At 50.2% G+C, this 13,292-nt stretch overlaps 1 protein-coding gene across 4 annotated transcripts in view; it reads left to right on the top strand.

Moving 5' to 3' along the window:
• Positions 1 to 13,292, top strand: part of ZYX (zyxin) — a 33,266-nt gene that overhangs the window by 11,604 nt on the left and 8,370 nt on the right. For 2 of the 4 annotated variants that reach the window (XM_037911386.2, XM_043544276.1), the window contains exons 3-10: positions 6,285 to 6,466; positions 6,953 to 7,045; positions 7,553 to 8,086; positions 8,422 to 8,566; positions 8,671 to 8,840; positions 9,071 to 9,249; positions 9,467 to 9,587; positions 9,819 to 11,438. In XM_037911386.2, coding sequence (XP_037767314.1) covers positions 6,285 to 6,466; positions 6,953 to 7,045; positions 7,553 to 8,086; positions 8,422 to 8,566; positions 8,671 to 8,840; positions 9,071 to 9,249; positions 9,467 to 9,587; positions 9,819 to 9,929 — 1,535 coding nt within the window. In that variant the 3' untranslated portion in view covers positions 9,930 to 11,438. Of the gene's footprint in view, positions 1 to 6,284; positions 6,467 to 6,952; positions 7,046 to 7,552; positions 8,087 to 8,421; positions 8,567 to 8,670; positions 8,841 to 9,070; positions 9,250 to 9,466; positions 9,588 to 9,818; positions 11,439 to 13,292 lie in introns of those variants that run through there. The other 2 variants (XM_043544345.1, XM_043544313.1) reach the window with 1 other exon arrangement.

Here is a 13,292-nt window from a genome sequence, read left to right on the forward strand (position 1 = left end):
ACAAATACTGCTCAGGCATGCAGGAGTGAAATCAGGAAGGCCAAATCACACTTGGAGTTGCAGCTAGCAAGAGATGTGAAGGGTAACAAGAAGGGTTTCTTCAGGTATGTTAGCAACAAGAAGAAAGTCAAGGAAAGTGTGGGCCCCTTACTGAATGAGGGAGGCAACCTAGTGACAGAGGATGTGGAAAAAGTTAATGTACTCAATGCTTTTTTTGCCTGTCTTCACGAACAAGGTCAGCTCCCAGACTGCTGCACTGGGCAGCACAGCATGGGGAGGAGGTAACCAGCCCTCTGTGGAGAGAAAAGTGGTTTGGGACTATTTAGAAAAGCTGGATGAGCACAAGTCCATGGGGCCGGATGCTCTGCATCTGAGGGTGCTCAAGGAGTTGGCAGATGTGATTGCAGAGCCATTGGCCATTATCTTTGAAAACTCATGGCAATCGGGGGAAGTCCCGGATGACTGGAAAAAGGCTAATGCAGTGCCTATCTTGAAAAAAAAGGAGGAGGATCTGGGGAGCTACAGGCCAGTCAGCCTCACCTCAGTCCCTGGAAAAATCATGGAGCAGGTCCTCAAGGGATCAATTCTGAAGCACTTGAAGGAGAGGAAAGTGATCAGGAACACTCAGCATGGATTCGCCAAGGACAGGTTAGTCAGGAATGATTTAATTGCCTTCTGTGATGAGATAACTGGCTCTGTGGATGAGGAGAAAGCAGTGAATATGCTATTCCTTGACTTTAGCAAAGCTTTTGACACAATCTCCCACAGTATTCTTGCCATCAAGTTAAAGAAGTATGGGCTGGATGAATGGACTATAAGGTGGATAGAAAGCTGGCTAGATCGTCGGGCTCAATGGGTAGTGATCAATGGCTTCATGTCTAGTTGGCAGCCGGTATCAAGCGGAGTGCCCCGAGGGTCGGTCCTGGGATCGGTTTTGTTCAATATCTTCATTAATTGTCTGGAAGATGGCCTGGATTGCACCCTCAGCAAGTTTTCAGATGACACTAAACTGGGAGGAGTGGTAGATACGCTGGAGGGTAGGGATAGGATACAGAGGGACCTAGACAAATTGGAGGATTGGGCCAAAAGAAATCTGAGGTTCAACAAGGACAAGTGCAGTGTTCTGAACTTAAGACAGAAGAATCCCATGCACTGCTACAGACTAGGGACCGAATGGCTCGGCAGCAGTTCTGCAGAAAAGGACCTAGGGGTTACAGTGGATGAGAAGCTGGATATGAGTCAACAGTGTGCCCTTGTTGCCAAGAAGGCTAATGGCATTTTGGGCTGTATAAGTAGGGGCATTGCCAGCAGATCGAGGGACATGATCATTCCCCTCTATTCAACATTGGTGAGGCCTCATCTGGAGTACTGTGTCCAGTTTTGGGCCCCACACTCCAATTTTTCCACATCCTTCTTGTAAAGAGTCCAATGGAGGGCAACAAAAATAATTAGGGGCCTGGAGCACATGACTTATGAGGAGAGGCTGAGGGAACTGGGATTATTTAGTCTGCAGAAGAGAAGAATTAAGGGGGATTTGATAGCTGCTTTCAACTACCTGAAGGGGCAGGTTCCAAAGAGGATGGATCTAGACTGTTCTCAATGGTAGCAGATGACAGAACGAGGAGTAATGGTCTCAAGTTGCAGTGGGGGAGGTTTAGGTTGGACATTAGGAAAAACGTTTTCACTAGGAGGGTGGTGAAGCACTGGAATGGGTTACCTAGCGAGGTGGTGGAATCTCCTTCCTTAGGTTTTCAAGGTCAGGCTTGACAAAGCCCTGGCTGGGATGATTCAGTTGGGGAATGGCCCTTCTTTGAGCAGGGGGTTGGACTAAATGACCTCCGAGGTCCCTTCCAATCCTGATATTCTAGGAAGCTTTTTTCCCGTAACTTCCCTATCTATAAATTTCCTCTCTGATTCACTCAAAAACTTGCAACAAAAGTCTAAGGGCAAGAGGCCAAAGACAGATTTCATGCAGATTGGTTTTGTGAATTTTGAAGCTTAATTGTGGAGAGACACTGCCTTTGTGTTATGGAGAGAGAGTAAAGAGAAAATACCATGTTAATGTGGAAACTAAATACAAAATCAAGTAATGCAGTGCTAACTGTATCAACTTCTGTGGCCTGTTTTTATAGAGGAGGTCAGACTAGATGATTTGATGGTCTCTTCTGGCCTTAAAGTCTATGAAACTCAGCCATGCTGCACAGACAGACTCAACTAGTAGTACACAAAAAAACACTAGTAGTATAATGTTAAATGGGAAGAGAAAATGCTACTTCTATGCAACATGGCAAGTAAATATTGCTATAAGAATTCTCTCATATCTACTATTTAGGATTAAGATCAAGCTAGTGTAAGTGCAGTAACTAACCATTAATCCTTTATGAATAATGGTATGAAGCCATTTTGGTGGCTAATTCATAATCTGTCCTGGTACTGCACCTACCATCCTGGCAGATCTTGGTTCCATTTTGCAAACTGCTTTGTGGTGTCTGAGCAACTATTTTCTTTTTGCATTCAATCTTCCAGCATTATCTTTCCTTCTCCAGTTGAAACAGCTAAATGGACTTTGCTTGAACTTTCCGTTCAGTTGCGGGGGCGGTGTGTGCACGCATGCAGAAATCAAGGTTGAAAATTCCATTTGCTGGTGGCAAGTAGGAAGCTTTCCCTGAGTTGGGGGTCAAATTGCAGGTTCGGGGTGAAGGTGGTGGTACTTTCTCATGCTCTAGCTACAAAAACAAGCTCTGCCCACTTGAGGAGAAAATGAGATGGTTCTAGCAATAGACTATGCAGATGTTCAGAATATGATCACGTGTTCCACTGGGCTTTCTGTACCTGGCTCCTTCCATGAGCTCTTCTCGGTGCATTGGGTCCCGCTCCTTGAACAGGGAGTGGAAAAAACAAGTGGTATCTACCAACTTGTGGTGCCAAAATGAGCTTGTCACTCAGAGTAGATCCTCTTGTTTTTTACATACATTGAGCAGTGAAAGAGCTAACAGTGACAGTTAACTTCTAAGCATCTGTTAAAGTATCAATCGGTATTGATCAGGGTTGGCCAACCTGAGGCTGAAAAGGAGCCAGAATTTTGGCAATGTTCGTTGCCAAAGAGCCACAGTAATACATCAGCAGCCCCTGATCAGCACCTCCCCGCACCTCCCGATTAACTGTTTCATGGCAAGCAGGAGCCTCTGGGATGGTAGAGGGGAGAAGCAAGGGCACTGCAGATTCAGGGGTGGAGTGGGGGCAGGGTCTGTGGCAGAGCCAGGCGTTGAGCAGTGAGCATCCTCTGGCACATTGGAAAGTTGGTGCCTGTAGCTCCAGCCCTGGAGTCTGTGCTTATACAAGGAGCCGCATGTGGTTCCGGAGCCACAGGTTGGCCACCCCTGGCTTAGGTGAATGGGCAGTGCCCACATCCCTGAGTTCTTGTTTTGGGCTCTCTGCAAACTCAAGCAGACCATGCTGCTATGGTTATGCTTGTATCACATTTTCATGGTTTTCTTTGCAACCATAACAGTTAAACTTATCTTTTTTTTTTAAATGAAGGCAGAAATTTGGAGAATGAGAGCAGCTTGAGAGGAAGTCTGCATAACACCAAATTCACGAAAAGAGTAAAGGAGTACTTGTGGCACCTTAGACTAACAAGTTTATTTGAGCATAAGCTTTCGTGAGCTACAGCTCACTTCATCGGATGCATTCAGTGGAAAATACACTGAAATTCCACTGAATGCATCCGATGAAGTGAGCTGTAGCTCATGAAAGCTTATGCTCAAATGTTTGTCTCTAAGGTGCCACAAGGACTCCTTTTCTTTTTGCGAATACAGACTAACACGGCTGCTACTTTGAAACCAAATTCACAGTGCACCTTGGCTAAAAGGAAATCTTAAGAAAAGGTGTATCCTATCCCTTGTAGTTTTGAAGAGAACCTCTCAAATGTGATCCAGCGTATTGCTGATGGTTGAGTCTAACTTCCCCAAGCAGCAGCAGGTCAAAACCAACAAGGCTAGACAGTTTCACTTCTGCTGCTCCTGCTCAGAGTTCTGTATCCAGCAGTGAAATGGACAATAATCAGGTCAATTTCATGCTGCTAGTCAGGGGTAACTATAAGCAGCAATAGATGCACTGGATTTCAGGTTAGGGATATAGTAGTGGATGCCTTCCCTTTCCTAGCAGGAGCCAGAAGCCTTTGTAGCTTTGGGTTGAGGGGAGAAGAGAATGCAAGGAGAGTTCTCCTCTCTTGTAGAAGGTGGGGAGGAGAAGAGGGTACAGGTTTATCTGAGCTCTGCTGGCTAGAGGACATCTGCCTCATAAGAACCTCAACAACTGGAGGGGAATGGAGTTTTTCACCAGAGCATGATCCCTGGACTTATGGGTCCCTTCCTCTTTCTTCTCTACCTCTGTCAAGAAGGTGTCTGGTAAGTTTCTCAAGGCCTTGTGGAGACCAGGCATGGAAAACTTTAACCCCAAAGTCAATGTTTCTTTCAGCTACCAGAAAAAGAATAGCGGCTTCCAACAGCACCCTAGTGTCTGGTTTGTGTGATGGGCCAGATAGAGAGCCACTGCATTAGGCTATCTTTCCAGACTACTGTACTCCTTTCAGGAGTCTGATTTGTCTTGTGTACCCCCAAGTTTTACCTCACTTAAACTGCCTGCGTAACAAAATGACACAAATATAAGTCATAGCACACTAGTACTGAAAAATTGCTTGCTTTCTAATTTTTACCATATGATTAGAAAATCAACTGGAATATAAATATTATGCTGAAGTGTAAGTACATAGTATATAGAGCAGTATAAACAACTCATTGTATGAAATTTTAGTTTGTACTGACTTTGCTATTGCTTTTTATGTAGCCTGTTATAAAACTAGGCAAATATCTAGAGGAGTTGATGTACTCCCTGGAAGACTTCTGCATACACCCCGGGGTACATGTAGCTAGGGTTGAGAACCACTGGTCTAATGCACCAGTTCCCAAACCTGTCATCCATGTGTACTTGCTGGCAGATTATATGGTCATATCTGCTTGGACTTGATCTATATAGCCTTCTAGGCTCTTCATTGCAAAAAGCCTGGGTGCCTGAAAAGGTACTGGAAAATGAGGAATAGGCACTCTAACCTTCTGTCCTAATGGAAGCTGCTATGTAGGAGTAAGAGAGGAAATGAGAAGCCACCTGCTAGTGGGAGAGGATCAGGCACTGGAGAAGCATGTGCAGGAGAATGAGGAGAGAGGACAAAATGGCTGGGAAGGGAGATATTTAAATAAGGGCAAACATGCATGGTGATATATGCACACCCCTTCCCCTGCCAGGGTGGATAGTGGGTGTGTGGACACTGCGGTTACTGTCTGACTGTCTCATACCTCACCACACAGAGGTCCAAGAGCCAGAGTGAAAGCAGCAGCCCTTGGGTTCAGGGCCGCATGGCCTAGCAGCCATTATCCAAGGGGCTGCTACCAGGGGTGTGGCAGCCCAGGCAGGGGGGCCTGGGCCCACCCAACTCCACCAGACCCCAACCCAGGGCCCTATCAGTGGCAGAGTGGCCCACCACTGGGTCAGCGGGGAATCCCAACGAAACATGCTGACCTCACATAGGTGGGGATATCACTTGCTCACCCTCCCTGAGTTACTTCCTGCCATGCTTTCTGAAGCTGTAGTCCATAGGCTATCAGGGTCTTTGGGCTCTTCAGCACAGGTAAATCCCTGGGGCTTCATTGGCCACAGATATCCAGTCTGGTTCTTGAGATCTCTAGCTTCTGCAGGCAAGGGCTGTGATGGCTTCCCAGCTGGAGACTCTACCAAGGTCCTCCCTCTCCGGCAGTCAGTCCAGACTGGGCTGCTCCCTTTTATACTGGCATAGCACTTGGAGCATGCTCAGTATGGTCTGAGGGGGAAGGACTTCCTCTGCCCATAGTGTGGTGTTAATCCCTTCCAGCCCAGTGTGGGGTATGCACACCCCATCACAGTGTGCAGGAGATCAGACTGGATGATCACAGTTTGTCCCTTCTGACCTTAGTCTGCATCTAAAATACATTAAATGCTATGGTAACTCTCCAAGGTGCACAATTGCTGTGTTTGTGTCTTTTATGCACTGGCAAATGTGTTGAGGAATAGTCTGTGTGATGCCAAGCTTGTGAGGGTTGTGGTCCCTGTGGGATGGGAGTTAGAGACCCCATAGTTTCACAGTTCTTGTGTCTCTGGTCTGACAAGCTCTCGGATCTTGTGTCTGAGTGTTGCTGGAGAAGCATGGTCAAAACCTGTCCTTTTTTTCTTTTCCTTGTTCTTACCTGCAGAACTTCCACTGCCACCTCCACCCCCTCCAGGAGAGGAGACAGTCATCTCCCCAACCAGTGCTTTCCCCCCGCCCCCACCGCCATTCGAAGAGCCCTTCCCCCCAGCCCCAGAAGAGGTTTTTCCTTCTCCCCCTCCCCCCATGGCTGACAAGGGGCTTGTGCCTGGGGTACCTGCCCCACAGGTAAGTATAGCCATGGCTAGTCTGGGGTTCTTTTCTTAGGTGGGCCACTCTAGTTCCCTCTGTTCTGAACACATACAGGCACTTGGCAGGGCTGTGTGGCCTTGAGTCAACATTTCTGCACGCACACCTCAGCACTGGGAAGATGCTGGGAGCAGAGAAGCTCTCTCACTTCAGGCACCTCCTCAGTGTTTTCAGAGTGCTTTGTTCCTGGGGAGGTCACTACTGTGGCACCATCTGTCTGGGCCTGCGTTCTGTACTGCCCACATTGCTCCCACAGCATGCACCTAACCCCCACCGTCACCTCCAGCTTGCCTCTCAACCAAAATGAGTTGTAGGATTATGTTGTGATCCAAGACTCACAGCATTCTATTGCAGCAGAGGACTGTGGGGTTGGATAGGGATGCCCCCAGGTTTGCAGCTGTTCCTGATAGGGGTGAGTCATGTAACATGTCCTATTGCTCCTTCCTCCCCCATTGGTTGACACAGGTGCGTGGGAAGATGAATAGCATTGATCTGGAGATTGACTCACTGTCCTCAATGCTGGATGACATGGAGAAGAATGACCCCTTCAAATCCCGGGTGAGCTGCCCTCTAGGGTACATTGCACTCTCTGGATGGATCATGTTGAAGGGAAGGGGTGGTAGGCTGGTTTCACTAGGGGTGAGGTGGGGTCAGAGGGGATGGCTGAATGGGGATATTGTGGGGGTGGGGGAAGGGGGAGCTGGAACTGTTCCTGAAGTAGGAAACGGATAGATAAACCATAGGGAGAGGGAGCATAGCTGGAAGGGGGGAAAACAGTCCTGCAACTGAGATGTCAGGGACGTTTAGTGGATTGAAGGGGTAGCCAGATAGATGAGGTGGGGTGTGGAGTCAGGGAGAAGAAAGAAGGGCAGCTCTAGCCTTCCCTCAGTCTGTGGGAGTGGATGAGCTCAGTGTGTGTCTGAGGTTGGGGATTGCCTCAAGCAGTGATGCAGACTCTCCAAGGACCTTATACTGAAGTGCATTAACACTCCCTGCAAAGCATGGTGGATAATCACTTCATAATACTGATTGGCTGTCTGTTCTCCCTATCTCTTCTCCTTGCAGGTGTCTCCAGGATCCACAGCTCCCCTGGAAACACCTTCTGCCCCGAAAGGCCATGTAGAAATCATGGCTGTGCCTAAAGATCCCCTAGCTCCTGCTTCTTTCCCCCCTAAGTTCACTCCAAAACCCAGTGGAGGCTTTATGCCAAAACCATCTGAAGTGGACGTGGTCCCTGCACCAGCACCTTGGGCAGCCCCACTGCAACGTAGAGACCCCCCAGCAACGCAGTCCAGAGCACCAGCCCCATCTGCACCCCTTCTTCCCTCAGGCCAGCCTGCCCCTAAATTTACTCCCTCCCCAGTTGCCAGCTCCCCCAGATTTGGATCCAAACCAGCTGCCAGTGCTTCTGGGGTCCCCACAAACTCCATGAGATTTACTGCCCCACCCCCTGCTCAGACCCGATTCACAGCCCCTTCAGCTATGGGCTTGGCCCCAAGGCCCCAGCCTCCCAGTTTCACCTATGCCCAGCAGCGGGAGAGACCTCAGGTGCAGGAGAAGCCACGTCCCACAGGACAGCCTGCTGCCCCACAGGACATGGTAAGGAGCAGAGCCATGCTTCAGATAGCTTGTGACAGGGAGTGTCGGGGAGGGGGGGAAATGGCGTTCCCTCCAATGTGAGGAAAGTTAGTACTCTTATCTGAGAGGGATCAGCTAAGGAAGAGCCTTCATTGTATCTTATTTGAGGGGAGGGGGCAGGCAGTAGGTGGAGAAGGGTATTCCCCAGAGATACCAGGGAAGGGGGCAGGCATTGCAGGGTGCTCCTGAGAGATACTGTGCCAGTGGGGAAGGGGGTGCAAACATGGAGGGAGGAAGGCTCCTGTCCCCCAGTAAATGCTCTCTGGCACTGAATGTCTTCCTCTGTCTTTCTGCAGCACAGGGCTCCTGTGGGCACTGGTTCAGAGTCCCCCAGGGGAAATGTCTCACTGACCATGAAAGAGGTGGAGGAGCTGGAGATGCTGACCCAGAAACTCATGAAGGATATGGAGCACCCGCCCCATGCGGAAGCCTCCACTTCTGGTGGGTGCTGGCAAGTGAGGTCCCCCCATGGAGAAGCTGGGTATTACAGTCTGGGTTGTGGTGGCTATCCCCCTTCTCTAACCCTCTCCTCCCTCCTGTGGCAGAGCTGTGCGGCCTCTGCCGGAGGCCCTTGTCCCGAACTCAGCCGGCTGTACGTGCTCTTGACCATCTCTTCCATGTGGAGTGTTTCACCTGCTTCAAGTGTGAGAAGCAGCTGCAGGGGCAGCAGTTCTACAATGTGGACGAGAAGCCCTTCTGTGAGGACTGCTATGCTGTGAGTGATGAAGGGGCCCAGGGTGTTGGGGCATTGCTGTGCTGGAATGGGAATGGGGTTGCTGCTGTGCTCTCAGTGGGCACAGGGCCCTGTGTGGTTGGCCTGCCCCAGTCTCCCCTCCCTCAATTGCCTGAAGGAAGGCTGCCCCTCCTGCCCAGTGTGCCACCCTGGGGATACTGTTGGGTTGGGCTGCTCTTGTCTCTGGTTCACTTGCTCTTTCCTCTCCCTAGGGTACCCTGGAGAAGTGCAGTGTCTGCAAACAAACCATCACAGACCGGATGCTGAAAGCCACAGGCAACTCATACCATCCCCAGTGCTTCACCTGTGTGGTGTGCCAGACCCCACTCGAGGGAGCCTCTTTCATTGTGGACCAGGCCAATCAGCCCCACTGTGTGGATGACTATCACAGGTAGGCAGGAGGCCTCTGGCCAGAGGAGGAGCCAGCCCCATAGGTAGGTAGTCTCCCAAGAGAGGGGAGCCACTCTCTCTCCCCCCCGCGACTCATCCTTGCTGCAGGGAGGCCCTCTTCCATACCAGGCTGCCTCTCCGCTCTCCTGCACTGTTTGACTGGATCCCCATTGGGAAGGCTGCTGTTGTCAGTGTCTTCTCTCCTCTGTGTGCTGCAGGAAGTATGCCCCCCGCTGCTCAGTCTGTGCCGAGCCCATCATGCCAGAGCCCGGAAAGGATGAGACCGTGCGCGTGGTGGCCTTGGAGAAGAACTTCCATATGAAGTGCTATAAGTGCGAGGTAACCAGCCGCTCTTCCAAATCTCCCTCCGTTTCCCTTATGTCCATTTCCTGTCCATGTCTCACTATGGCATTGTCCTGTTCTCAAGCCTGTCAACCCTCCCACGGGAGTCCCCCATGTGCATCTGTCTCTTCTTCTCCTCCCCCCCCCCCCCCCCCCCCCCCCCCCCCCCCCATCTCATTCACATTAGTGTTAGTTGTCACTGAACTTTCTTCATCTTCTCCCCACCAGGACTGTGAGAGGCCCTTGTCTATTGAGGCAGATGAGAATGGCTGCTTCCCTCTGGATGGTCACGTATTGTGTATGAAGTGTCACACCACTCGTGCCAAAGCTGCGCGCTGAGGGGCTTGGAGTGGGGTGGGCCCCGATACCTCTCCTCCCCCATACCAATGGCCTGCATTCCCCTGCTCTCAATGGTCCAATCCCTTTGCCCCGCAGGGCACATTCCTACCTACAGATACCCTGGCAGCAGTCCTTCCTTCACACAGGGATCACCACCCCTAATCCCCTCCTCCATGCCAGGATCCCCTTCTGCAGTGCCCGCTTTTCCTGGCCACAGTGCATTCCAGACCGGGGAGTATGGGAGATTCCTCTGTTTCCCCTAAATTGCTCTAGAATGGACATTTAAATAGTCTGGCCTCTCCAGCCCTATGCTTTCTCACTCCTTCAGCTCCACCTGGTAGAGCTAGGGAGAACTACCTAGTGGTTGTGTCTGAGGCTAAAGGTATCTTTGCTTCACAGAGCAGTACACGTATTTGGCATTGTGAGGTGAAGTGCCTTTCTCTTCAGCACTCCTTTCTCTGCTGTCTCCCTCTCATGCCCATGCTCCTAGATGTGGGTATTTATGAGAAGAGTGGAGACCGAGCTTGGTGGGCAGCCTTGCTCCCTGGGCTGGAAAGAGTTAATCTAGGTTAGGGGTGACCAACCTGAGCTGGAGAAAGAGCCAGAATTTACCAATGTACACTGCCAAAGAGCCACAGTAATATGTCAGCAGCCCCCCATGAGCTCCCTCACCGCCCACCCACCGGTAGTCCCATGAATCAGCACCTCTCCTCCTCCTGCTCCCCCCCCCCCCCCGCCCAAAATCAGTTGATTTGTGGCATGTGGGAGGAGCGAGGGCAGGGGGTGGGAAGGGGTGGAGTTGGGGTAAGGCCTGGGGCAGAGCCAGGGGTTGAGCAGTGAGCACACCCCACCACATTGGGAAGTTGGCACCTGTAGCTCCAGCCCTAGAGTCGGTGCCTATAGGAGGAGCCGCGTATTAACTTCTGAAGAGCCGCATGTGATTCCGGAGCCACAGGTTGGCCACCCCTGTGCTAGGTTATAGCTTTCCTGCCTCTGTCAGATCTCACCAGCTGGCTGATCCTGTCTAACATTTTTCCCTGCTAGATAAACCGGTCAGCCTGGGGAGGGGCCTCTCGCTGGGTTTGGGACCCTCTTCCTCCCCTCCTCTCCCAAAAGGTGTCTACTCCATTTCCTTTCATTCAGTGTCTTTCTTGGTGCTTGGCCCAGTTGCTTGGCACAGCAAACTATCCAAAGGATTTGTGTGTTTACAAAGGACTCTTAGAGCTCATTGTGGGGGCTGCCAGTGCCCAGTAGGGAATGGCCCCAGGGTGTGGTATGAGGATTCACTGCCAGCACAAGGTGGGAGGGATGTCTCCCCAGCTACCAATAGGGGTTGCTCACTGTTACTGGGAAGGCCGCAGTGAGATTGCGATGTCCTTGTTGGCTCTGCCTGTCACTAGGGTGATCCCCTCTCTCTGGGCTGGAATCTGTCTGACTGAACTGGCATTTTGGATACTGTACTTTCCAGCCACTGTGTGCATCTAATAAAGTGTTTTTGGTTTTTTTTAATTGAAATCTCCTCCTTGGTCTGTTAATCCAACCTTGTGCACGAGAATCACCATGTTCCACCACCATACAGCCATGAGATAGCATTGCTGTCCCAGCAATGGTCCGGTCACTTCCCCATTCCACACCTGAACCCCAAGGTTATGGATTCTGCCTTTGCATTGGCAATGAAAAGGGCTGGGTTTCCCCTACCCTCTGTCATTCGCTTCCTCTTCACACTGTGTAAGCTGAAGAGCTCAAATTCTCTCTGCAAATCTGGCCCTTAGATCAAAGGTATTTAGGCACATGTTGATGGAGATAAGCAGGTGTTTTATCTGCTTAGGTACCTAACTCCTGTTGAAGCATCTCTAGGATCCTTAGTACCTTTCAAAAATCTGATCCTAAAACCCTCCATACTTTTGATTAGGTTAATTGTTTTTGTTCTCTGGACTGTCTCTAGAATTGAATGGTGCCCGACCCTGAATGCATGTCCTTCTTTGGAAGTACAGTAGCATCTCTGGGCTCATTCACAATGCTCCTGTTGTATCCTCTGCATTTTGACACCTAAATCTTTTTGTGGATCTAGCCCCACATGACACAGATCTTCAATTCCCCACTCAACTACTGCCTAATCCTCTAGGCACCTAAACTTCCTCTACTAAAGTTCCTTAGGTGCCAAGTTTCTGCCAGTGAGCATGTTCACAGCCTCCTCAGTTGAGGTGCCTAGGTACTTATCTCACACTTAAGCACCAGTGGGATCCTCAGGTGGGGAAACACCTACTTTATCTTGCCTGTGGGGCCTGATCCATTCAGAGTTCTCCAAGCATACCAAACCCCACATAAAATGGCAGGAGGGGAGAGTAGGTGTGGTGCTCCCTCTAACTCTTAGCCCACTGGTTAGAGCTCTCAGCTGGGATGTGGGAGACCCAGGTTCAATTCCCCTCTGCCTGATGTGGAGAATGGATTTGAATTTGGGTGTGTCGTGTCCCCCCCCCCCCCAGCAAAAGAATGCCCTAACCACTGGTGTATGGAGTCCTTCTCTCTCAGAACAGCTCAAACAAGGGAATGAGAAGCATATATGATGGGATAATACGATTTTGGCAATTAATTGATCTTTAAATATTCATGGTAAATAGGCCCGATGGGGTGGGATCTGAGTTACCCAGGAAAGAATTCTCTGTAGTATCTGGCTGGTGAATCTTGCCAATATGCTCAGGGTTCAGCTGATCGCCATATTTGGGGTTGGGAAGGAATTTTCCTCCACGGCAGATTGGAAGAGGTCCTGGAGGTTTTTCGCCTTCCTCTGTAGCATGGGGAACGGGTCACTTGCTGGAGGATTCTCTGCTCCTTGAAGTCTTTAAACCATGATTTGAGGACTTCCATAGCTCACACATAGGTGAGAGGTTTATCGCAGGAGTGTGTGGGATTCTATGGCCTGCACTGTGCAGGAGGTCAGAGTAGATGATCATAATGGTCCCTTCTGACCTTAATATCTATGCCCCAGAATACTCCATAGACCAGTGTCTAGGGCACTTGCATGGGGATGGGGGTGGGGTGGGGACTCAAGTTCCAGTTTCTTCTCCACATGAAGCACAGAGGGCAATTGAGCCTGGGTGAGTGCTCTAACCCCTGGGGCAAAAATTATAAAGGGGGAGGAACAGTGCCACCATCTCCCTGCTTGTCTGTTTTTTTAAAAAAAAACAAAACACACTACTTGCCTGGCTTGGGTGCCTATCCCCAGAAGAGGGGTTCGTGGCTGTGAATCCTGAGCAGAGATAGGCACCTGACCTCCTATTAGCTCTGTCTAGTGTCTCTGTGGCACTCACAGGAGTGAAAAGCAGGAAGAACTTTAGACACTACAGTGTGTAGCTGGGACTC

Source organism: Chelonia mydas, chromosome 1 (assembly GCF_015237465.2).
Source record: "Chelonia mydas isolate rCheMyd1 chromosome 1, rCheMyd1.pri.v2, whole genome shotgun sequence".
In the NCBI taxonomy this organism is placed as follows: domain Eukaryota; kingdom Metazoa; phylum Chordata; order Testudines; family Cheloniidae; genus Chelonia; species Chelonia mydas.